Source organism: Rissa tridactyla, chromosome 4 (assembly GCF_028500815.1).
Source record: "Rissa tridactyla isolate bRisTri1 chromosome 4, bRisTri1.patW.cur.20221130, whole genome shotgun sequence".
In the NCBI taxonomy this organism is placed as follows: domain Eukaryota; kingdom Metazoa; phylum Chordata; class Aves; order Charadriiformes; family Laridae; genus Rissa; species Rissa tridactyla.
In genome coordinates, this window is record NC_071469.1 from 19,902,165 (window position 1) to 19,929,431 (window position 27,267).

Here is a 27,267-nt window from a genome sequence, read left to right on the forward strand (position 1 = left end):
ACTAGACTTAATGCTGCTGTTTCTTTTTCGCTAGACATGGTGTGGCTTGTTCCCTTTTCTTCTTTGTGCTCTGTGTTTTCCATGGTCTTCCCATGTCAGAATACACACAGTTTTGCGTGCTGCTACACTCCAGATCTTGGAATGCTCAAAATGGAATACACTATATAAACAGGCTCAAGAATTTATTTTTCATCCACTTAATGTTTTAATGGTCTGACAGCCCAAATTATCTACTTGATACAGAAAAGCCTTATTAACATTACAGCTACAATTGTTATGCAGAGGCTTCCTTTCTGTATGTGGTATTCTTGAGTTCGAGGCAGTAGTCACTTGACCACCACACAATTATTTGAAAGAAAATTCAGGCCATAAGATACAGAGGATTTTAAAAAGGAAGAAACTTTTAATCAGCCCTGTTTCTCAGTATGAGGCATCACATGTGTTGTAGGGGAGGTATGTTGTTCCTTACTGTCATGGATGTCTTTGCATGGCTGTTGAGAGCCACTTTTGTGTCTGGTAATATTTGATTCTTAGGAAGCCAGCTTTCTTTGTTAAGGCAAGGTTGAGAGTCATTCAGATTTGCTTCAGAGTATAAACGCTTAGGAACTTCTTCTGATGCATGGATGGCTTTGCTGGTAAAACTTCCTACTATAGAGAAGGTTTCAGGAACTGAACTACGCTGTTGTCCTCTTACATGATTTCCAGTAAGCCAAAGTGTTATATGCCTTATTGTATTAACTCATTGCACCAAAGACCAATAACTGCAGTATTTCTTTAAAAATAAAGACATGGAGACTAAGTCCTTAAATATCTATTTCTGGATCATGAGATTTGCAGATTTCTCTGGAAAATTGTGGGCTGGTATGCCTTTGTGTCATATGGATGTTCAGTGGTGATAACAAATACCTTGGGATTCTTCTGCTTTGGTTGTCAAAAATAATAAGAAATTACTATGTCTTCTCTTCTGTCTGTCACTTACTCCAATCTTTCATGCTGCCCTCTTGTGATCTACATTTCATCACAATTGATAGCTCCTTTTTAAAGTAATTTTCTGTTGCTATTAATTGTAGTCTAGTACAGATAAAGCAAAGGAGAACACTTTAAAACATTTTTTCTAAAATGCTTTATCAGTCAGTTCATCACACAGATGCTTTTTAAAATGCTAATGCATGCTCTGGTAGAATTTAAGAAATTGCTGTGAACAGTGTTCACATTAAAGTGCATTTGCTCCTTTTGGTGGTGGGGAGAAAGTGGAGAGTAGTACAAACCTTAAGATTCCTGTTCATCGTGATGCCTATTGACATTACCGGATTCAGTCTCATAGCCAGAGGGACTTAAATCTGTTTTGTTTATGTACAGTCATAGAGGGCTCTACAGTCTGGTTTTTCTAAATCCTGAAACAAGAGTAGAAGCCACTATAAGTCCTCTGGATTGTTAAAAACATTTTGCCTTGACCAGGATTTGCTTTGTTATGGTTAACTGTATCTTTCAGGACTATTTGCAGTCAAACACCACACTGAGGTTTGGATTTGGACCTTGTGTTGTCTTTGCCCCTCCTGCTGCTCTTCTGCATATTGACAGGGTAGTGGGTTCATAGTTCCAAAACCTTTCTGAACTGGGATTTTGAGATGCCCTATTAGAGCTGGGAAGAGCTGTCTATCTGAAGTGCAATTTTTAACCTGAAATATGTATTACATGCGTGTCCCTAAATGGCCTTATCCGTAGAGGAGTAGTGAAGTATTCCTGTTCTCTAGCTGTGGGAAATAGTACCCATAGCTTATATGAAAGAATATGAAAGTCTCATTCCTCTAAACCAATTATTTTGTTTCTTTTTTGTATTCCTAAAGTTTCTGGGATTTATTCATAAACCTGTATTGCCCAGGAGAATGCATTAGTCACATTCTTTTCAATTGATACTGTTATATAAGCCACCTGTCTGTCTTCCTATTGAGTTAATTAGAAAAAACACTTTAACTTCCTGAGTAAATAGGCAGCTGAAACTATGTTCATCAGTTATAGAAACATCCTAAAACGTTCACAATGTCCATGCATGCTTTAAAGAGTAGAAGTACGTTGGATTTAATGATATCAATAAGCAGAATCCTGAAATATTCATTCGCACTGCTTGACTTCTTAGATAGTAGCTGTACTTGAAAATTTTTGATTTATAGGATAACAAGGCTTCAACTGAAAAGTGCTTCCTGTTGTGTATAAAATATCTCGTGTTATCAAATTCTTTGTGTCTTGAAACTCACTTTGGGTTTCAAATCTTACACATGGTTGAAAGTGTGTTTTAATGCATCTTATAGTCTTTATTTGTTGAAATTACTGTAGACTGTTAATCAAAAACACAGCAAAAGGCATGGAAATAAGTATCATCAAGAATCAAATAATATTTTAGAGTTCAGCAGCTGGCAAAAGACTGATAAAGGAGACATGAGCTGTATGTGGAATACCCTAACCAGCTGGGATGCTAGGAGTTGAAACATTGTTCCTTTTGTGCTCTACCCTGATTAAAATTTAAAGAGAGAGTATAGTTAAATGTAAGCAGTTTATTTAGGAATTTGTAATTTAGACTCCTTTGATATGCATTAAGATCAAAGCAGTCTGGCAGCAAATGCTATCTGAAAGGAGACACTTCTAAGAGCTAAAAATACTGGTTTGCTCAGGGACAAACAAGCTGGAAAATGCAGCATTGCACATGAGATCGAGTGCATGATGCAGGAAAGAAACATATTGGGTTATCTCTTTAACTTCTCAAATTCAGCTTTTGCAAACAAAGACTATGTGAGACTGATCCTCCATCTGATTCTTGCTTTCATAACTAAAGGATCTGGTGAAGCCTTTGGATTTTGGTTTGGTTGTGAAGTGTTCTGGGCTAAAAGAAAACTTCACTTGAAGAAATATATATATATGCATTTTAAATCCAGACATTTTATATATTCCTTTACAGCATTTTCTTATATATCTGTCTACAGCATTGCCCAGAGACGGTTGCACTGGTATAATCAAGGTGTGGGAATGTGTGCAGAGGCTGATCAGGAGGCAGGACCTCTCTAGCAAGCTTTGCTGTCACAGAAAATGCATGTAGAGCTACCATTGTGGCAAACACAGGTTGAGATAGTTAGTATTTCCATCCACCTGATGTCCAGGAATTGCATGATTTTCCTCCAAACATAAGTAATTTGCAAGAGAGAGGAACAGCAGGAACCAAAGCTATGCTCTAAAAAGTGTATGTGTTATATGTGTTATACTGTGACTATCCTTTGGGATGGGAGACTTGTGGTTGCGTATGTCTGAAGAGAGGTGCTAGGATTGCTGCGTTATGTAAATGGTTGCTAGAGCAGATGGTTTGCTGAAGACTTCCAGCCTGTCTTTCAACAGATTGTCTCAAAATGTTAGAGTGTTACTGCTTTTAACATGCATGGATATGGATGCATGTATAAACTCTATGAGTACCATTTCTAAAAGGGCATGGGTAGCCAGGCATATTCTTACCATTGGTGATGGTAACTCCATTTATGCTGACTAATTCTGGGTTTGATTAAATTCCTGTCTTAAATATGTGTACTTCAGTCATTATGGTACTGCAGAAATCATACTGGTGAGAGCTGTGTGAATATTTTATATGGATATCACAAACCTCTTTCTGAATAGAATAGCTGTGCTGGAGTGAACTACCTTGATGCCTAAATATACTGTGGAAAAAAAAAAAAGGCAAACGGGACTCGAAATTTGGTTGCACGTGTTCTCTTAAATCTATAAATCACAGGGACTAAGTTGGTTATTTTTATTTTTTTCTCTATACTTGCATGCTTTATAATACTTTAGGGATGCTTTGTCAAAGGCAAAAAGGGAGGCTTTGAATTTGAATAGTAACTCTTTCTTGTCTGCAACTAAATTGAATTTAATCTGACTAGATTATTACATATGTTGTCCAGATTCAGCAACTGTTTTATCTGTGGTATTTCTCAGTTACTGTGAAGAAAACAATGAGTAAAGGAAATTCTTAAGCTTATTTAGATGAGCTGTCATTGGACAGAGCATCAGTAATGCTCTTTCCTGCTGTCCTGAGAAAGAGCAAAGGCATACAAAAAACTCTCAGGAGCTGTAGATGGGATGCTGTCTTCACAGGGATTCTGAATCCAGCCGTGGTTGCATAACTGTGGCCTTTCTGGCATTTGTAGTTTATTATAGACACTAGACATACAGTGTAACTGTTAAGGATCAACTTGATCATTAAAAGCGGTTAGTTTTGCTAAACACAGTGTTAAATAACTCCATATTTACAGACAGGTTGTTAGTGGCCACTTTTCTCAGACTTTTATTGTCCCCTGAAGTATAATCCTTTCCCAAAGCAGCAATAAAAAGTGGCATTGTCTGTGTCACTTCTTAATATAACACTGTGCTCTTTACTTGCATTTTGACGGTTGATATGCATCAAGAAGTTTGTCATGTGTGATGGATATCCTTTTTAAAACACCTGTCTCTAGATTACAAGACAGTAGCTGCTCCTTGAATAGCAGATGATTCTTTATCTCTTGAAGTTGTATGGAATCTGTAAATGAGAAAAAGTAAAATCTCAAGTAAACAAGTGAAGCATCTCGACTTATTTGACATGCCATTGAGAATTTTTTTTGAGTCTTTTTTTAAGGAAGATCACATTTAAGATACTAAGAGCTTGTTTTGTCATACCCTGAGTATATGATGAAGCTACAAAAAAGCACTTGTTACTTTGTCACTATTAAAAACCTGCTGCATTTTTGGAAAAAAATAAAATATCTGCTTAAAATCTTCAAAACTTTGGAGTTTTGTATGTATCAATCATAATTAAAATGCATGGAAGACAGTTTTAAAAATAGATTGTTTCAATTGTTTGAGAAGCCTCAAGTAACACAAGGCAGCTTTATATTTTAGTAATTTTATCAAGTCTAGCATGGTAATACTAGATATATATGAGGCCCTGATCCTTGGTTTACGTAACAGTATGCAAAATAGCTGCTGATTTTACTTACCATGTCTTAATAACATGCTTACCAGTACAAAGCAGAGAGTATGTTTTCATTTAATCTTATGGGACATGGTGTCAGGGATTATTAGTAAAAATGAAGCAAATTGTAAACAAATCATTGCAGCTATCACTTCACCTCATGAAGTTCTCAAAAATACTACTACCGGTAAATTGCATAGAGTTTAGCTAGAATAAATTGTTATCTCCTGGACAGTTTCTGATAGTATATATCAAAGTAGTATTTAAATTAAAACCCAGCATGTTTGTTTCCAATAAAAGGTGCACTTAACCTCACGGTTTCACATGTAGCGGAAGGACTGTGAAGCATTAGTGGAAATAGGAAGTATGGTTCTTCATCTCTAAAAGAAAAGCTTTTAGTATGAATTTGATGTAAGTGCCAGCTTTCTTAAAATAGTCCACTGCAGATGTGCAACTGTTGGACTGAGATGACATTTCAGGTGGAACCTGTCAGCACACCTTGTATGGAATAAATAAAGTCTGTTAATATTTTAGTATGGGTCATATTTTGTAGACCTTGGATCGTTCTTCTCTGGACCCTCTCTAAATCTCCTACATCTTCCTTAAAATCTGGTTCCCTGAACCACATATTTTAAGCTGTGGCCCTCAGATTTTCCAGGAAGAAATATGTATCCGTATAGCATAGGGCAGAATGTATAGGACAGCATGGATCAACTGTGTGACACGTGCCTAGCAAGTCTAGTATGTTCTGGATACATTAGACCTGTTGTATATGCAGTATAAAATCAGTCTTGCTGGACCCCTGTAAAATCTGGGCCAAATAAGTGGTAGGGCAATATATGTCCTATGGAAGTGACCTAAAACATTTTCCTAAAACAGTAAGGCTGGTGGATTAAGTTTGCACAAAATAACAGAGTGGTAAGTAAACATTTAACAGGAGATGATCAGTTATTCCAGAAACGTTAAAAGGTACCTGGGATTAAGTAAAGATGGGTATAAAGTACTATTTTAAGGAGGGAGAAGTAAAACATGGAAATGCACGGAAACTTTCTGGGCAGACCCGTCTTGGAAGAGGATCAGGCAATTTCAAAATGCCAAGGCAGCAGTGCTGTGAGACATAGGGAAAGGGACACTTTTAATTTTGAGATGATTGACAGGGAGCTTTCAGGGTGACAAAGGGGAATTATTCTGCCCTTGGTGCTAGGCAGGTCTCATGGAAAACTGAGTCTGGGGTACTATGTTATAGGAGGATGTAGAAAAATGAGAGTGTTTAGAGGAAAGCAAGAAAAATAGCTAGAAGTATAGATAATGTCTCCTTTGAGGAAAGTTTGAAGAATTGTATTTAGTATATTAAAAAGAGGAGAAGAGTGTCAGGAGACAATACTTCTTCAAATACGTCAACAGGGGCTGTATAAGTGACAGTGATCCACTGGTCTTTACATCAGCTTGGAAGAAAACGATAAAAATGCTCTTAGTTCATGATAAAGAATTCTTAGGTTGAGCACTAGGAAAACAAATAACGTCAGGTGGCAAAACACTGTAGAAACGCGTAGGAAAATTTTGTAATGTTCATATGCATTTTGAACTTGATGCATTTAGGTAGCAGTTTATGCACAGCTGTGTGAAGAGAAAAGGGAAGGCAGAACCTTTATTAATTTCTTTGGATGGCAGAATTAATGCGAGACTCAGGCAACACTCTATGCTTATTTGGCAAAAGAGTGGAAGGAAGCAGAGCTGAGCCAGTGTGAGAAAGAAGAAGAGTATGCTCTGTTCTGAAATTTTCTTCCTCTATCCCAGGAACAAAGCAAACATTCACAAATACACCTTCCCCCTGTTTCTTTTGAAGAGCTATGGGTAGCTCCTTGTGCAGGGGATACACCTAGGACTCAAGCTAGCCTTATTCTTTTTTTAATAGGTACTTTTGAAGGCTTTCTTTGTTAAGCCTTCCTAGTAAAGTTTTAGGTAAGCTAGAAATCTAGAATTTTTTTCTTTTACTTGTGATTAAAAAAGGGTGGGTGGGGCAGACACAGTAGAGGAATGGAGAGATTTTGGGCATCTGTTCTCAAACTCAGACTTTACGGGCTTGCTTTTAGCCTTAGTGAATTAAAATGACAAGTAAACTTTTCCAACATAATGTCTAAAACACTGAAGAGGCTCGTACTGTTAAATTTATAACCTGATGTGAATTTTCATGAGTTGTCTAAAATTGACAAAACAAGTCTATGACAAACCATTTCCTGTCAGATATCCTGCTGGCTGTTTTCTCATTGTTCTGAAAAGTTTGCGACATCTGTATGTGAAGCACAGCATCTCAGAGTGTGTTTCTGCTTCCCAGCCATTCTCAGCTAACTGCAGTTATATCCCAACCATCATTTTTAACTGCTGCTTCTTACTGTGTCTGATATCATTTGACTGGGGAAAAAAGTTGAAATTCGTGGCACTTCTTACATATCAAACAGTCTGAAGTCTTAAGATTTGTAATTGATTTGGGTTATACTAAGGTTAAGTGTTCTTGACACTACATTTTTTTAAAAGCAATGAGAAGTTGCTGGCAGAGGATATTTTTGGTTTACTTATGCATTATGATGCAAGGGACTTTGACAAAAACTGAAAATATCTCAAGAGCTATTACTGTATCACTGTTTCTAGAGTATGGAGATTATAAAGCCTTGACAATGTTTACTGTGATTCAGCAATTTTCCTCTTTTCAGCCTCAAAGTGCTTTTGATTTAAGCCATTAAAGAGAAAGCATTTTATGTTCAAGTGGCACTTAGTATTATTTTGAGAATCTTCATTATAGTATACTCGTTGTTCCAGGAGCTGGATCTGTTGACATTCCCGAGCAAGGTCAGGAGGAATGTTCTGTACTGGTTTTGGTATGGTTTTGTAGTAGTGGGGGCAGAAGATATCCAAGTCTTTTTTTGTCATGAAAAGACTAGCTGTCTTGTTTGGTACTTTGAAATGGCATTCTTCATCGATAGAATAGAATCATAGAATGGTTAGAGTTGGAAGGACCTTAAAAGATCATCTAGTTCCAACCCCCCTGACAGGGGCAGGGACACCTCCCGCTAGACCAGGTTGCTCAAAACCCCATCCAGCCTGGCCTTGAACACTTCGCGCTCCTCTGGACTACCTCCAAATGGTCCATTGTCCTTCCTGTGCTGAGGACTCCAAAGCTGGATGTGGTACTCCAGGTGGGCTCTCACAAGAGCAGAGTAGAGGGGCAGAATCACCTCCCTTGACCTGCTGACAATGCTTATTTTCATGCAGCCATTGAAACTGTTCATTGAACCGTTACCTTGTTAAAGACAGTTCTTTTGGTGGATTAGAAAGTGAAGAGAAAACTTTTCTGGAGAAGTTGGGAAGCTTTTTCTAGCGTCACTGCAGTTCATGAAGAGATACTTATGTAACGGGGTTTTCCACCGTTAGACCATTGTTCAGAATAGGTGGATGTTTCTTTGTGTTTTTAATTTGTTGTGGGAATCAGCTGTCTCTTAGACCTCACTATAAGTTTTGTAGATCAGGATCCACCTTTGTATTAGGAGAAATCCTAGAATTGTTCTTTATGCTGTCATCAAGGTGTTTAACAATGGATTTGGGGGATGGACACTGCCCAGCATTCTGAAGTGATTTCTCTTTTTAAAATGTTCTTGCTAAAGTTCAAGTTATTACTACCTCTCTTATGCTAAGCTTAGTAAAATCTCTTCAGAGAAATACAAGAAGAAAATGCTCAAACAATATACATTTGCTCTCTGAACTTTAAAAGAAAGCCAGGCAACTGAATTAATGAAAGTCACTTGTTAAGCAGCTGGAACCAGAGATGGCTGAAAAGCGGGATTCCCAGTTTGTGCCAAAACAGCCTGCAAACCAGAAGTTTGGATATTCAGCTTCTTCAACTTACTGCACAGTAACGCTGTTTGGTCTTCAGAGAGTTTGCAAAATACGTCTGTGCTATGCAGAAGTCTTGCTCACTTGCTGGTGAAACACGTGCAGTTAAATCTGCAATTGAGCATGTCTTTTGTTTTTCACTTTTTTAGATTCTAGGCTTTGAAAAGAGCCTATTAAAGCTACTGCAGTCCTGGCAAATAATCCATATCAAATTTGTCTGTCTTTATTGGCTTCTTGAGCTGCACAGCAGTAGTGCAGCTGCATTCATTTGGAAGCCGCAGGAACCCAAAACGCTTCTCTCATCAAATATTTGAATATAATATATGCTCCTCATTCAAAATACAGCAGCATCTCTAACTTTGTATGTTGATATTTGAATATGTAAGAGTGGAAAAAAAAATAATCTACAGCCTCTCTCCCTGTTAGTTGAAGCTTCTCTATGTACGTACTGTCAGTATTTTCCACCTCTAAACTTAATTTCTCCAAAACTAAGATTTTTAGCTAATCAGGCTATTCTTTATTCTTGCTGAAAAAACATTGTGGATGTGAAGGACTGTCTAAAGTAGCTTCAGCTCTTTCTTTCCAGAGCTGCTGTGCAATGAAAATTACCAGAATCTATGCAGTCTTCATTACTGCTCTCCAGTAGCAATGGATATCAGCTTAGTTTTGCTACCCTGCCTCTTGGGAAAGACTGGCAGCAGGGCAGCCAACTTGTACCTCCTTTTACTTTGCACTGTTATGCTCTTTTCCTCCTTTCCTATAAATATACATACGTACTTGGCTGAAAAGTAGGAAGAGTACATGATGAAAAATTGCTTGTTGCCTTCACAGTTGCCCAGCTCAATGGATGCCACAATTGACCAGTGATTTGCATATATGATAAATGAAACAAGTGTTTTAGTCTCTTAGAAGTTGGTTCTGAATGGATATTTGTAATTACTAGGTTAATCTGTGTTTTTCACCAGGAATCTGTCATCCTCAGATGTTGCTGCAGATTCAGTTACCTTGCCATAACTTTGTGTTTACAGAATGATATGTTTGTGGGTTCACTATTCCAGTATACGCAGTGTTTTCCTTAGAAGCATTTCTAAGCAAGTGGTAATTGTGGTGCAGAATATGCAAGTAAACAACAAGGTAGTTTTTCTGATAACATATGGTAAATAAATTCAATTAAATTCTAAGATGTCTCTGTTTCAGAGTGAAATAGGAACCATCGCATACTTTTAAAATCATTCTCAGGCAGGACTATGCAGGTCAGAATGTAAAGCCTTGAAATTTTGGTAAGTAGATAACGCCAGGGATCAAAACAGCAGGAAACCTATTACTTGTTTCAGATGGAGTTTTAAATTATCAGATTATGTCAAATAACAGCATACTAGAAAAAAAAAAACACTTTGTAGATCAGTATTTATTAAGGAGGATTCTGTTTTACCAATACTTGCACTTAATATTATGAAAGGTTAAAATGTTTGTGAGAAACTTGGCCTTAATAATCTTATTTTGTTGGAATCAATAATACTCTTTCTGCGCTCTTCTGATCTTTCTATACATCTGATTATCTTTCTTACTTTTCCTTCCAATTTGACAAATGAGGTCACATAAGAGCAAGCAATTCTAAAAATGATCAGTGTGTATTCCTTGTAGAACTACCTAGTATATACACCAAGTATGCTCTCCCATGCTTGTTGTTGCTAATAAAGAAATTTGATGCTGAAAGACACTCTCTTTGGACAGGCAATATGCAGAAATGGGACTTGGGAAGGAAAATCTGAGAACTACGAACATTTTCCAATTTGTTGTGCCTACTTGATAATAACACATTGCCCTCCATTGTTCCTGTCGTTGTCAGTCTTCCTGTGAGTATCCTAAAAAAAAAAAAAAGGCACTGTCAGGAATATGGAGAGTACAGTTGCATATAAAGAGATTTTGAAATAGGGCTCTGTGCCTAAAATTCAGCATTCAAGAAGGCATAGAAATGACTCTTAAGTGGGCTGTCAAGGCTAGCTGACTGACATAATAGTTTTCGTTGCATATAAGAGAACCTGTGAAATAAGTGTGACTTGGATCACAAGATCCAGCTTGAGATTTGAGTTTATATTGAGGGGAGCAGAAAACTGTCTAGGAAATGACTACTGAGTAACAGTTATTGGAGAAAGTTTACTAACCTCTTCAAATTATAGTAATACTATTGAATCATACTTAGAGTCACACTGTTGGGCTCATGGGTTTTGTTTCTTTCCTTTATAAAGGCTTAAAGTATAGGTCTGTCAGTCACATCTCTTTTTAAACTGAATTCTGTTAGCTACAGTAGATTTGGATGCTTGTTAATGACTCTAAACTATGTCTGTTTCCCTCACTGATGACTTCCCTGTTTTTGCTGCTGTTTGTTGGGCTGCCAACTTAGTACAGCATGGCTCTGACTGCAGCCATGAAAGGTTCAGTGCATTTTATACAGATTCAGAAAGGACTTGAGAGGAACAAATCTGTTCGTAGAAGTGGCTTCTTAAAGACTGCCTTACTTTATAAAATTAGTGCAGCCAAGGTCTGACTGCACTGTGACATGTGCTGAAGCAGGTGTACACATCAGTTTTTGTATTCCCACTAGGGAGAATCATTAAAATAATCTGTAGGTCAACTAATGATGTTCAAAGAGAAGAAAGAGTGGAATGTATTCTTCACCAGGTCTGGCACTTGCAGCTCTACCAATTCTGAGCCAGCCAGCTGCAATTACTGCATCAGTTTCAGTGTGAAGTTGGAGAACTTTCAAAAAAACCCCAAAAAACAAAAGAGCATTTTAATTTTTGCAAGGAGGAATTAAGCCTGCATTTGGTGTGTTAGACGTTTTTAAGTTAGGCTCATATGCTTCAGGATACAAGCTTGTTTTGCATGGTGCTCTGTTATTGGAGCATGGCTTGCCTGGGCATTAAGCCCTGTCATGAAAGGCACTAGAATAGTTTGGAAATCAGGAGAACCACATGGTGATACAGTGGATGTTCATAGTCTTGCTTAAATGACTCCTTTGAAGAGGCTGAAGCAACATAACAGAAACAGCATTAAAGGAGAGCAGTTAACCTTCTCGAAAATGGAAACAGTAAATACAAATGTCGAAAGAAACCTCTTCTTCTTTGGTATTCAGATTGTTTTTGTCAAAACAGATGTATTTCTTATGTTGGCTTAAGAGTTTCAGGTAAAAATTCTTAAGTTACTTGAAAAATACAGTGTAAGTGGTGCAGACTAGACTGACAGCATGCTTCAGCTCTGAGGACAGCAGTTTTCAGGCTCACTTGTCCGTAGGTGTCTGCTGGGATTTCATGCTTTCTTTTCAGGTCATTTAATTGTTGGCATGTTTCTACTTCTTGACTTCTGTACTGGTTTAAACCAGATGGGCCACAGGTAATTAGTTTGGCTTCATGAAAACTGTGTAGGCTACTCCATGACAAGAACAGATCTTGTGTTTCTCCATATTTGAAGAGGAAGTACTGCAAAAGCAACAGCTGGGATGGGATATGTACCTTAAGGAAGAGTGCCAGCCCTCAGCCTTCTGCAGAAATCTCATTTGCTACATAAATACCATTTTGTTTCCTGATGAAAATACAGCAAGTTTTTACTTGTCAGTCTGTTATCATTTACAGTCCCCTAGTGATGTGAAGAATCATTAGGCAAAGTAACCACTCCCAGCTCTTTTGTATTATGAATCTGTAGCACTCAGTTACAATTTTCTTGCTTGTCAAGCTGGATAGGTTTTGTTGTTGGTTTTTAAATGCCTACCTTAATTTAATTTGAGCATTTGGTAAAGAGATTCTTGCCATTAAGAAAACTTGAACATAATGCTAATAAAATCAGGGAAAGTCAGGTTTGTGTTTTTAGGATGCACTTGGTAGAGAATTTTTTTGTTTTGAATTGTGATCTTTTCTGTGGACAACTGACAGATAACCATTACGCTCTTTGAAGGCATCTGAATTTTGCCATTTCTATCATGAAATTAGTGCAGCAGCCAGAGACAGTGCACAAGTAGGGTTGCAGGGTTTGATTTCTGAATTTAAGCTACTATGCTGAATAGTAGAGAATAATATTGGAAGGTGCATTATCCTAAGGCAAAATAAACAAAAATTATATGACTTTTGATAGATGTTTATCTAACAAATAGTTAAAATCTACCAATGAATGAATGTTATTTCAATGCTCCCAGACTACCTACACTATTAGAAGATTCTCCCTGGTGTCTAGCCCAGGCTTGCTAAAGTAATTATCTTGGGATATTTAGGCTGTTCCAACTCATTAGTAATGAAGCGCAAAATTGTCATATATCCATTAAAATTCCTCTTTTTTTCATTTGCTTATTCTTTCATAATTTTTATCTCTTGGGATGATGTTTCTCTGACTTATTAACAATAAGGTAGTCTTTCGTATTACATGAGCAAAATGTGATTTGGAGATATTAAGAAAATGGGGGTGAGTTGGGATGGGAAGAAACCTGTTGCTTTTGTCTCTGCCTCCATCTGTCCCAATGTTTTTAGTGTGTGAAACGGGGAGAGTGTTCTAAGAGTAGAACCAGATGAAAAACCATGACTGGAAGAGTGTGTGTGAACAGGGGTGATTGTACCGGTTTATTGAGTTACCTTTCAGTTTGATTTTTTATTTCTATTTTAAGAAGAATGGGAAATTTATACTAACTTGGAATTTGTGTTACTTGTTTCTCCTGCAATGGACTGACCTCAACACTATGGTTCAATGGACTAACGTTTTTGGTTTTGCAATGTACAGTCCCTGATTTGTCATATTGTTGTGGATTTGTAGGCCACAAAATCAGATACTGTGTTTAAGCTTTGATTTAACTGAGATTTGGATCGTATCATTACACACAATTTTTCAGCTCTTGCAACTTGTATTACAAATTGTGTTACAAATGCTTGTGAATGTATTTGAATACTAAGCATGAGCATTTTCCAAAATGCTTAACAAGTAACATGCATCCCTGTAAAAGCCTTGATATGTTGTCTGCAAGGATGTGCTCACTGAGGGAGAGAGGTCAGAGATGGAGATCATGCTATGCTTTTTAAAATCTCCAATAAACTGCATGGAATTCAGCCCCCACTATGTTTTGAATCTGTTTTCATGTGTCTCAGAATCTCTGGTTGTTTGGTTAATCATTCAGTGTGGTCACGTTCTTTTTTTGACAGCAAAGATTAGATCTTTAATTATCGTTCATGACTTCGAACAGCGATATTGTGTCAAGGTCCTGTTGTTGACTTGCCTGCTTCACCCAATACTATTGCATAAAGAACTTAATTCTATTTTTAGCACGATTACTGAGGAAACAAGGCGTCTGTAAGCTTTATCTCTTCCATTCTTCATCTTTCATGTTTTAGCATTTGACCAGTTTCAAACAAAATTGATGTAGACATAGAGTTTTAATAGTCAATTCCCTGCCATTTCATGAAAGCAGGCAGCTGGACAGATGAAGATGACCCATTTTTTTTCCCAAGATCCAGCAGTGAGAGGGCATTATAAATGGAACATCTATAAGATACAAGAGAATCTAGTCACAAAACATCAACGGAAACCAAGATCCATATAGAACTGTTTTCTACATACTGATAGTGGAGAATTAATTCAGTGAGCTGTCGTCCTTACAGAGTTTTGGAGAACCTAAAAAGAGATAGGGTATTTACAAAACTGCCAAGAGGATTTTTCCTGAAAAGAAAATGGTTTCAGATTTTAAGTTGTTTATGCATTTGCCTACTTCATTGTCATGCCTATAATTGTTTGATGCACAGGGTAGATGTTTTAACTCTTTCTCCTATTTGCTATAGAATAGACTGAATGCAGGAAGAAATGGTGAATTTTTATTGAGTGATTGTGCATTAACTAAATTCAGTGGTCTGTGTTCATAAAGTGCAATAGCCTTATACTTTAGTGCAGCTAACTGCAAGGAGCTATGAAAACTAATAATATCTGATGGTGAAGAAAGATAGGAGAAGGGAAGATTTGCAAACTGTTGCTTTACAGATAAAACAGAGAATTATACGCAACAAGAAAATAAAGTAATTACTGAGAAGATGGCTTCTGAAATAGATATATACAGGAAACAGAAAATCAATCAGTTTTCCATTATGAAGGACTGTTCAAAGACGTGAGGATACAGAAAACTCCTCTTTTCTATGGAGGGAGAAGGTGAGGTAACCAAACAAGAATACAGTTTGAACTTTCAGGGAATACCAGTCATTGGAAGACTTTTTTTTTTTTTTCTTATCTTATTTCATCTTGATAGTAATCATAGTGAGACAAGAAGTAATTGAGAATGTAGATTCATTTGAAAGTGAATGAAAGTGGCTTGCATGGTTGAAGTATTTTTTCCAGTCTTTCAATATGAAAGTCAATACAAAGTCAAAACCTTATAGAAATACTTATAAGTAAAGCATTAATGGGAATTATGATACATGGGACCATGTGCTATTTGGAAGATTCAGGTAATCAACATTCTAGGCTATGAAACTAACTCCCCTGCACTTATTTTAGACTTGAAAGGATAGAATGGTAAAAAGGGACGGTGAAATTCTGTATACAGAATTTCATACCAAAGCTGTATACAGAAATACCAAGGAAAACAGGTGATTTCTTCCTTTAAGTCTATGATGTTGCCCCTATAATAGTTTCTGTATATACATATAGCAGCGTGCCATCAGAACATACTGACAAATTGTCGGGAATATGTGCAAATAAGACCTATGCTCTCAGGGCAATAGTTGTTCCTCTCTTGCTGTGTTGTCTAGCAGAAAGTTGAGTCAGGAGCCTACAAATGGAAATGGCAAATCTCTCAACAAAGTAAAGGAGCTTCTTAGTCGTGTCAAAAGTGACATAGCTAAGAATGGGAAGAAATGAATACTGGGCCATGTAAACAAGGTTTCAGTAGGAAAGTCAGTATTTTATCCAAGAAAATGCATCTCTTGAAAGCATGTGGTGGAGGCCTCATTACCTCTCAAGGATGGTCTGACGCAAAAGTATTGGTGTGTCTCAGGGACAGCTGTTATCTGTACAAGAAAAGGACTGATACTTATTAGAAATATTTCTGTGTCTTGAACATTATGCTCAAAAAGTAGAGTGATTTTTCTTGTAACTCAGTGATTCCCTATAAAGGGACAGGAAAGATGGAATAGAATAGAGTATTTTCCATTGGAAGGCACCTACAATGATAATCTAGTCCAACTGCCTGATTACTTCAGGGCTGACCAAAAGCATAGGGCCCAAATGCCTCTTAAATGCTGACAGTCATAGGGCATCAGCCACTTCTGTAGGAAGCCTGTTCCAGTGTTTGACCACCCTATTGGTAAAGAAATGCTTCCTAATGTCAAGTCTAAACCTCCCTAGTGCAACTTTGAACCATTCCAATGCGTCCTATCCAGGGAGAAGAGATCAACACCTCCCTTTCCACTTCCCCTCCTCAGGAAGCTGTAGAGAGCAATGAGGTCACCTCACAGCCTCCTTTCCTCCAAGCTAGACAAACCCAAAATCCCAAACTCAAACTCAAAGTCCAAAACCCAGAGGATTAGCCGCTCCTCCTGTGACATTCCTTCCAGCCCTTTAATCAGCTTTTGTTGCGCTCCTCTGGGTGCATTCAGGTACCTTAATATCCTTCTTAAACTGTGGGGTCCATAACTGCACACAGTATTCAAGGTGAAGCCACACCAGGACTAAGTACAGTGGGATAATTACCTCTTGACCAGCTGGTCATACTGTGTTTGACGCACCTCAGAATGCAGTTTGCCATCCTGGCTGCCAGAGCACGCTGCTGACTCATATTGAGCCTGCCGTCAACCAGCACAAGCACCTGGGATAATGTCCTATAGACGTCATGATGGACATTATATTAAGACCTCAGGTGAAACGAATGATTTGTTGTATATATAGTATCAGAGGTGTTTTTTACTGCAGTTTAAGTGCCATAAATTTAATCTCTGTGGTGAATATCTCCTCGTGGAGCAACTTTTACAGTCCATATAGATGCAAATTTGTCTGAGATTAGATGGCCATTTCCAAACGTGAATAGCTGGGGGTTTTGCTCATATTTTAATAAGTTTCAGAGTTAACTATGTTGAACAGTGATATAAGAACCACAGAAGAACAGTAGTGCATTTGAGCAGAATGTTAAGGAAATTGAATGACATTTGCTTAAGGTATTGAGATAGAAAAATACAAATGCAAATGTCATATGAAGTGTCTGGTTCTTAGAAAAGCAATAAAAAGAATGTAATATAAGCTAACATAAAAAGAATACCCTTTTCTGCTTAAATTTACTTCGATCCAAATTGTTTCATATTTATAGTCCGTTTTGCATAATTTCAGTATATTTTTAGGCCAGTAGGAGTAGGCTTCTTTAAACAGCAGATTTCTCTTGTATTCAGTATTCAGCTTCACTATTCTAACAAGTACATTTGTTAGACTCCAAATGAGATGTAATTTTTGAACTGTTTCTTATGGTGAACTCAAAGATAAAGCAAATGAAGCAGTTCAGAGGTCAGGGTTAATTCCATGGAAAGAAACTTTTCAGATATATTAAATCATTTGCCTTTCCTGTTATTCATGTTCATATACCTGACTTCTGCTCCTTCACATTTGTGATATTAATAGTGAGCAGATAAAATCACCAAGGTTTTAGTTACCTGACAATTTAATAACAAGCTGTCTTTAGTACATATATTGTACAGTGCTGATAAATGATTATGAAGTTTCTGCCACTTTACTGAATATTTTGGAAACAGTATTCAAGGCTTAGAAGAGTGACAGGCTTTTCACTTAGACGTGGAAACTTTATTCTCATGGACTTTGCATATTCCGTGCCTTCTTTTGACTTTCTCTGTGCTGGTTTTCTCAATGGTGTAGTCAGTAGAACATACCTGCCCTTGGGTTAAGTTTACCATTAAATATCAGAATGATTGGGAAACCACAAATGAGAAGCATAATACCTATTGAAAAATATTTAGTTTTTATCCTTGAGGGCCAATTTTCAAGTCAGGACAGTTCTCAAGCATGAATCAAACAATTTTGGTTTTGCTTCAGTGGACAGTTTCCCAAAGTGCTCGACTAGAGCACTGTGTCCAGCTCTGGAGCCATCAGCACAAGAAGGACATGGACCTGTTGGAGCAGATCCAAAGGAGGGCCACGAAGATGATCCAAGGGCTGGAGCACCTCTCCAGTGAGGACAGGCTGAGAGGGTTGGGGTTATGCGGCCTGGAGAAGAGGAGGCTCTGGGGGGACCTTATAGCAGCCTTCCAGTACCTGAAGGGGGCCTACAAGAAAGCTGGGGAGGGTCTGTTTGCAAGGGCATGTAGCAATAGGACAAGGGTCAACGGTTTTAAACTAGAGCAGGCTAGGTTTAGATTAGACGTTAGGATGAAGTTCTTTACAATGAGGGTGGTGAGACACTGGAACATGTTGCCCAGAGAGGTGGTGGATGCCCCATCCCTGGAGACATTCAAGGCCAGGCTTGATGAGGCTCTGAGCAACCTGATCTAGTTGAAGATGTCCCTGCTTACTGCAGGGGGATTGGATTTAGACGACCTTTAAAGGTCCCTTCCAACCCAAGACATTCTATGATTTTATGATTCTGTGAATTGACTGGTTGTGCTGATTGAGCTGATGAGTGGTACTTTCTCTTGGAGAGTGGTGGTATTTTAACAGTATCCATGGAAAGACAAAGTGTGTTCGTTGCTGCTGGGTTTGTTCCAAGTTGGAAATTTCTGGCCTTGCTCCTCAGATGGCATTACTTTGTAGCTGAAGTAGTTCAGTTACAAGCTCTCTTTGGAGAAAATTATGACAATATCCATTTTAAGTTGAGAGGGGCTTGTTTGCTTTTTTGTTTTGGTTTGGGTTTTTTTGTGGTGGTTGTTTCAGTTTTTGGGTTTTTTTCCCCTCCATATTCCTTGACAGTGTATATGAAAAATGGATGTAGAGGACAAGTTACATATACAAGTTTCATTAAAGTTCTACTCAGCTTAATCTATAAAGCAATCCAACTTGCCCTAACATCTAATACACATTATAATTACTTGTTATGCTTTTCCCTTCATGAGTAATCAAAATCAATTTACTGAAAATGCGTTTTGCAGGAGCTTGCGTTGGGGAATTACGTTGCCTACAGACATCCAAGTTGCCATGACACTGTTCCATAGGTGTCTTTCATTTTCTTTATTCTTGTGGAACAACTGTACTTTGCAATTGAAGTAAATGACAAGCAGATAACTAACCAAAAAACTGAGGTCCAGCAATAGGTTCCAGACGTGAAGATTTGGTTTAATTTGTCAAGACCCCAGAAGGAAAGCAATGGGATTTCTCCTTAGTATGACAAGTATATCACTGGTTCTGAAATCTTTAAAATTCCAGAACACTACTATGATTCATACAAATTACAGCTACATAATCCAGTGTATATTTGGTCCTGTTCATTGACCTGACTTGCAAATATCTTTCATTCTTTATTCCCTTGTAACATGACAGGCACGTTAAATGATTTATTCTGTCCCACTTTGTAACCTGTATTCTGTTCACCTCTTTCCTAATGTGATGGAACAGGAAGTGTCCTTGTAAACTGATAAATGAATGCTGTTATGCTCTGGTGATCCACTTGGCACATATTGTTGGATGGCGAATTTGCACACTGATCCAAAAGTGATAAGGGTCAAAATAAGTGATTTTTTTCAGCTTATTACTAGCATCTGTCACTGAACTTCTTTTTGTTTTTACATTTTAGATGGAACATGAGTGGGTTTAATGTGTATCTTGTCTAGACAGGGGTTGGCTACTAATTTCTAGATCAAGTAGTGGTTTCTGATATTACTGGGAAGGTCTGGATTCTTCAGTCTATCTCCTCTGCTCTCTAGAGGAGTCTTGTACAGTCTCCTAAATCCAACTCTCGAATGGCAGAGTCTCACCACAGAGTCTGTAGCTATTAAACAATTTTTTTTTCCCCTTTTCTTTTGTAATGTTCACCTATGAACCCTGCTCTCCCAGGGTATTTAAGACAATATGCTATTTCTCTACCTCTCTGTCTCATCTTAATGTGCTTCAAAGCCCTCTGCCTCAGAACATGATTCTGCCGGCAGCAGCTTCTCCTTTTTAGTTCAGTCCCATCTTTGCAGTGTGATTGAGGCTTCCTTATGTTCCCTGCTGTGCTATGCGTGCTGCTAGTTTGAAGTTACATATTCTCTTTGAAACAGATTCAATGTTTTCAGGCAACTCCTGTGCATTAGTTGTTTCTGAGTTGAATAGTTGAGGGAGTCAGTAGTCTCTATGAGTCCAAAACTGTCAAAAATACCCCCCCACACCCATGAAGTAAGGTAGATATTAACCCAATGCTAAATTTTGTAAATGAGGAATAAGCAAAAAGAGTGGGAAGTAATAATTGTGTTCCATATTTCATACAAAGATATGCTGAAAGCATAACTAGACTTTTGTCTAGAGAAGTTCATAGAATGGATTTCTTCTTCCCCCCCAAAAAAAAGAAAGAAAGAAAAGAGATTTGTACAGTCTTTTGCTAAAACCAGGCAGTTGCATAGGCCTTCTGCTTTTTAGGACTTTTTTGGAAGGGAATGAAAAGAAACTAAAGTATTTTTCACTGGTGAGAAAAAAATTCATAAGTACAGTACAAACTGAAATTATCGTTCCTTTTGAGATTAATAAAAAGTTACCTTTGGTTTATGTTTTTGTATCAACAGCTGTACCCATCCATTTATTTAAGTATGGCTCAGGTAACTTAGTTTTATAAATATAAAAAACAGTTTGACAGGCCAAGCGATTGAAGGTTTTGTAGAAGCTTTTAGAGCTCAGTTAATTGCTACCTAAGGCAATTTGATTAGTCCACAGCCCTTATCACTATTGTAGCCATGATGGAAATGCTTGTTTGGTAAGTATGCTGTGGAAGTCTGATCCTTCCCACTGGCAGCATAAGTAGCACTGAATTGTTTTTTTTTCTTAGGCATTTATTTTAAGAATGCCACTGAAATACCTTTTTTTGACACCTCAGAACGAAAGATTTTTCTTACATGATCAAATAGCGTGAAACCCAAAGGAGAGACTAAGCCAGGTTATTGTAGTAATTTATCTCTTCCTGTTGTTTTTGTTTTGCTTTCTTTTAAAAGGACTAACCAGCCGGGAATGTTCACAAAGAAAGAATTTGATCAGTTGGCCTCAGCAATAGACAGCTTCAGTCTCATGACATATGACTATTCAACACCACAACGGTAAGACTCCATCTAACATTAGGAAAAGATTGCTGAAGGAAGTGATTCCCAGTTAAGTCGCTATTAAATCTCCAGCGTGAGTTCAGATACTAAAGCTTCAGATTCGGAATTAGGATAGGTGATTTTTGAACAAGCCAATAACTCAAGACATTGTTTAATAGCAGTGTAGAATTGGCACCCAGATATTGTGAAAGGCTTTGTACTCAAGCTAAAAGCTTATCCTTTTACTAGTACTGTGAAACTTACTCTTTTTCCAGGCCAGGTTCTTTTGGTTTTAGTTATTTAGCACAGTTCTGCAGGACGGGTACACGAATAATCTAGTATGTATTGTTGTTGAAAAAATTAGCTTTAAAGCACAATTGACAACTCATTTGCTTCATCCTGAGGCAGCAGACTGCCTTTTGGCAACACTGTTAATGTGAACATGCTTAAACATGTTTTTCCATTCTTCCACTAGTCCCTTCCTTGTACTGATACAGCTGCTTGTGCAGCAGCTCATCAAACCAGATCAGGGAGCTGATCTGACTGAAAAATAACACAAAATCCCACTCTTCTACATGAATATTCCCTTTCAGGAACTTAGTGTTTTTAACTGTGTGAAAATGGAACAGCGATGTAGTTGAGAGCTCCTTAAACTCTACAGAGACTCTTTAAGTTGCTGTTCTCCAAAAGCACGGTTCATTTCACCTCAAAATTGCATTTAAGGATATCCTTTTGGAACTCCTGGGAGACTCTGTGTATCTTGCTTCAAGGTGGCTGTCCAGAGTTAATATTTGTGGTAAACTGGCAGATTTAGAAACGCCATCATTTTTGTGTTTATTACATCACTAAAACCTTTGTCACCTGTAGTATATTAGCATTTTGATAATGTCCCGACAGATTTAAGAAAAAGGAACTTTTGTCTCTTCTGAAGTGAATTTATATACCTCCTTCTATATCTCCCCAGGCCTGTCTCTACATCTTCAAACCTCACACCCTAGGGGAGAACAAATATAGGCAGTAATGTGTACTGAAGTTAGAACGGGTTTTTTATTACTTTCTGCTGGAATATGCAGCATAGATGTATCCAGTTTAGCTTTCTTCTGGGTAAATCTGACATCTATGAAGATGAGGTGCTAAGGGCTTTTGTACAGGCTATACAAACCCATCTGGAACACTGGATGAATTTTGAAATACTGTGCTGTAGGCGGCATCTTTCCTGTGTGGTGAAGCTACACCATGCTTTATGCCATGTTAAAATCACAGGCTCTCTTATGGTACAGTCAGATCTTTATGCTTTCACTGGCACTTTAAGTTACTTAGATCTGACTTGTAGCTGTTAATATTTTTACTTGAAAGGAGGAAGGAAGCATTCCTCAGTTAACACACCCATTGTATTTGGAATAAATGTAGTTTCTGAGATGTAATGCTTCTAGTCTGAGAAGGGATTTGGTAAAAAAATTCAAATCTTTTTTTGCTTGAATTTGCTTTGATTGCTCTGAGTATATGAAATACAAGATAATACGTATATTTGCTCACAATTTTTTTGCCTTTAAACATGAATACAATTTCCATCAACATTCCTATACTGTATTAGCATATTGAGTTTTAATGGCACACATATCCCAAAGGCTTTGAGGCAGATAATTAGTTGGGAGTAGAAGATGTTGATATTTGCAAGACTAAAATATGCTTTTCCTTATCCTTGCGATAAAATGTGCTCTCCTCTTTGATGAGATAGGAATGGAATAAGCACGATACCCTGATACTGTGTATATGATAATTCAATTACTCTGTGTATTAAGGCTCTACTCTTTTTCTTAATGTAGCTTTTTGTTAGGTGATTGCCTATTTAGGGTTTTATCCATAAATGTTAAACAGTCATTGAAACCCGTATTGCTTACCCAGTCACTGATTTTTATAGTTCTTCCTGTAAATAAATGATGGATTTTGTCCCAGTATGTTGTGACAATTTACAGTAAAAAAATTGAGGATATTACTGAAAAAGAACTGAAGTCATACAGTTTTGAATTACTGTGTGGGCATTATGCCAGGCCCAGTGACAGAGAAAATGTGCTAGGTGGAAGCCTTTACTTACTGACTGTAAAAAGTTTTGTGTCCCTTCACCTTAGAAATGAATCACAAGTCAAGAGTGGGGCAAGCACGTTTTGTGCATCAGTACTTCAAGCCACTGAAGAATTTAACCTTCATAGGATTGTAGGTTAACCTTCACTGATTTTTGTGTGCTATATTTTGCTCTTTACCATTATGCTAGCCAAAAAGAGAAGGCTGAGAATGAATGTGTACTGTTTCTGACAACCATTCTGATTTTTGCTAACTTGACAGACCTGGTCCGAATTCTCCTATTCCCTGGGTACGAGCCTGTGTTCAAGTACTGGATCCTGATTCAAAATGGAGGAATAAAATACTGCTAGGACTGAATTTCTATGGCATGGACTATTCTGCTTTGGGTGCCTCTGGGGAGCCAATCCTTGGTAGCAGGTAAGACTTCTGGATAGTAAGTACTTAAGTATAATATAGTCTCACAAAACTCCAAAATTTGCAGGTATTCTTGTTTAGAAATATGAATGTGTTAGAAACATAGAAATGGCAAAAGTGATAAATCTACACATGAAATAGTAGCTCAACAGTTAGAGTAAGACCTGTAACCTCTCTTTCCTGTACAGAAGTGGAGATAGATGGCACAGTTATCCTATGGAAAAATGGTTTATATAATTTTCCCGCTTTCCTCTATCCATGTTTGTACGTGCAATTTGCCATCCCTGTGTTAAATTGTTCTGCAGTATTCCCTCATGTTCTGTATTATTTTAGGGGTTCATGCAGTTGACCTAAAGATTGTTTCTCTCAGCCCCTGAAGTTGTTAACTGTTACTTTGAAATTTGATATTGGTTTCAAACAGCAATATGCCACCAAGTTTCTTTTGAATGGAAAAAGCTGCAATAAGCTCACCTGGAGACAAAAATCTATAACAAGATACAGGGAAGTATTCCAAAGCCAGCCAGAAATTTTTTATTGATTCTCAGAGGAAAATGGTTGGTTTAGTTTTCAGTAATAATGACCTATAATAATAGTGAGCTTTGTAGAGATACAGTCAGGGTATAGTATGTCAAGCCAGAAGGAAAACCAAGAAAAACAGGGTGAATTTGGCAGAAAAATCAGGTTCATTCAGAAGTTTATTACTTTATAAAATAGAACCAAGCCAAGTGGAAACAAACCTAAAGCACAAGAGGTGATTGTTCTCACTTTCACAGGTTGCTAAGTTCATTACACCATGTTTCAATATAGTAACAGATTGTTTGTTAGGCATTGAAATGTTATCCAAGATGGATTGTATAAGGTAAGGGCCTGAACTTTTTTTGTGTCTGTGCCTTCCGTTACACAAACAGTTTGTCATCATTGCACTTGCCTCTGCTGTCTTCCTGCTTCACCTTGGCTGTTTGCAGGGGTATAATACTGTAGACACAGTTTTCTCCCAGTGCTGAATTGTGTCTGAATTTTGCTGAATAACAAAAAATGACTACAGGGTGAAGAAAATAAAGCCCTTGCCTACAGTGAAAGGTATATAGTGAGTATATCAGAATAGATTCTGTAAAGTTAGTTGTAGTGGTTAGGCAGGAAAAATACTAAATAGTCAAAGCATTGTTGATTTACAAACCTAATTATTTAAGCTCAGCACAATTAATGTAGCTTCACTGTAATATTTACAGTTCCTTTTTCAGGCAGGAGTATTGCATTATCTAACAGAATAAAAAGATCTTGCTTTTTTCTGAACTGCAACTTTTGCAATGAAGTTTCCACTTGAAAACATACTGCACACTAGGATGACATCTACTTTTACTTTTCATAGATTCTTCTGGACTACATTATAGTATTAATTCATGTTGCTTTTTAACTAATGGCAAAGATATCCTAGCTAAAAGTCATGTATGATTAATATAAGGTTTACCAAAAGAGGCTATGTTTACCTGTATATATGGGGCACTGGTGCATAGTATGGGACAATATGTTTTATACAGAGAATGGTCCTATTAACATGTCCTTCATTGACAGACCACGATGCTGTAATTTTTCAGATATCTACCAGAAGCGAGATTCTGGACAAAGTCTTTAAGAAACTTTGAGCTTATGCATAAAGCACACTAATTTCCACTTTGCTGCCTTAGCTATTAAACATCAGTCAATGGTTAAGTTTATTTTTCCAGAAATATATGTTTGAGCGTGCACAGTTACGGGTTAGTCTTTGCTGTATATGTCATGTGTACTAACGTAATACTAACATAGGTTTAAGGTAAACCAGCTTCAAAATAGGCCAAGCTTCTGGCATAAAGAAAACAGAAAAAAAGTTCATTAGCGTAACATAAGCTTTCTGCCATTTATTTGGTAACATACTGTTTATAAGGAAGTCCTAGTTTCTGGCATCTGTGAGTCTCTGAAAACTATCACTGTCACATCCAATTGAATACCACAATGAGCGCAGCTTGTTCAGAGATACTCTTCCCCCCTCCCTCTAAAAAAGCTTCCCTCTTACTCCATTATTAATACTCTGGCTACATCAGGTTTTTTCTTTCTCTAAGATGACACATGGCTGGGGCTGCTCCTATTCCTTCCCATTTTTGTATCTGCTTCCTACTACATAAAAAGACTGCTCAGAAGCTGTGTCCAGTGTAGAAGTGGATGGCTTGATTATTTATTTTTCTCACTTCGTGTCCTTAGTGAATTTGAGCCTCCTGTTTCTTGGTGACTATAATTCAGTGTTAGTTGTGACCTGTAAAAAGTACCGAAGGTTTGAGTCATGGCTCCTTTAAGGCATCCTCTGTATGTTGTAGTGATAGTGATGTTAAGCTAAAGTACTGGTATTAAAATTAATTCAAAATCTATGAAGTTAACTGCAGTATGGTAGGTATCGACTTTTTTGTTGTAGGTTTCTCTTCAGGTTTTTTTGCATCTGAAATTTACTGCATGTACAGGTCTCCAACATGCCAGTGCTCCTTGTCACAGTGAAAGGTGCACACTGTCTTGTTGAAGCATATTCTGTGAAATCTGATCATCTTTTGTAAGACAACTGGAGAGTTGTAAGCTTCAGTGGCAAACTGTATAGTCTTAAGTTTTGATGTAAATGTAGTATGCACTTAAATTGATTATTAGTGTACCTTACACATAGGATTACATGCATAGTGCATAAGCCTTTGCTGGTCTCACGTTTCAGTTTTTCTTTAGGATAGGAATTATGTGATGGAAAGAGGCTCTGAACACAGGTAGATTTCACGCACTGAATATATTTTCAATCCGGAAGTTCATAAAATAATATTCGATAGAATTCCTATTTGCATAAAATGTCATCTGGCAGTGTTTTTTTATTGCAGAATGTAATCTAAAGGTAGAAGTACATAGTTACTGTTTTGCTGAAAAGGTATGCAACCTTTCCTTCATACACGCCATAAAAAGTAATATGTATGTGTGTTTGTTTATATGTCAGGATTAAATGAAATGAAAGGAACTTTTCTTTTACGGCACAATGTAGTTAGTTTTTGGGTATTGTTACAGTAGGAACTGCAGCTTATATTTACAGTAACATTGTGTTCGTCTCACAGCTCAGTCACAAGTATTATTTGTTAATACAATGAGTCAGTCTCAGAGATTATAGCACATACTGGTGCTTTAATCAATCAAGTACCATTGTTGTTTAGCTGCAGGGAAGCTACTTTCCTGTGTATATTTATTTCTGACATAATTGTATGAAATGCTAAGCCTGAAATAAAGGTGTTGTGCCTGTGATTCCCCAAATCACCTCTAGTGCTTCCGGCAATGTTTTCTGCCCTCTGGCTGTCAAGAATCAGGTGTCTGAACTGCTAAGATGCAGTCATTAAAACTTACCACTGTATTAAAATCCTGTCAGAATATAACCATCTGCTGTCGCTGACTTGCTGCGGAGTCTTTACCTTTGAGTCCGTTTTGAGACCTGTAGTAGGTCAGCAAGCCCCTCAATCTCACGAGCTTCTTACTTCCGATGTACTTTTTCGTCTTTAGCTATCTACTCTTCAGAATCTCTCTTAATCATTGGGACGTTATATTTCAGTTGCAGTAATACCCATTGGGGGTTTTTTTGCCTCCTCATGGGAGGTTATACAGCAGTGCAGTGATGTTTTCCATTCC

General features: G+C 37.5%; 1 protein-coding gene across 8 annotated transcripts in view; it reads left to right on the forward strand.

Moving 5' to 3' along the window:
* CHID1 (chitinase domain containing 1) overlaps positions 1–27,267 on the forward strand; it is a 141,634-nt gene that overhangs the window by 22,714 nt on the left and 91,653 nt on the right. For all 8 annotated transcript variants that reach the window (XM_054198957.1, XM_054198958.1, XM_054198950.1 and 5 more), the window contains 2 exons: positions 21,013–21,114; positions 23,440–23,595. In XM_054198957.1, coding sequence (XP_054054932.1) covers positions 21,013–21,114; positions 23,440–23,595 — 258 coding nt within the window. The remainder of the gene's footprint in view (positions 1–21,012; positions 21,115–23,439; positions 23,596–27,267) is intronic.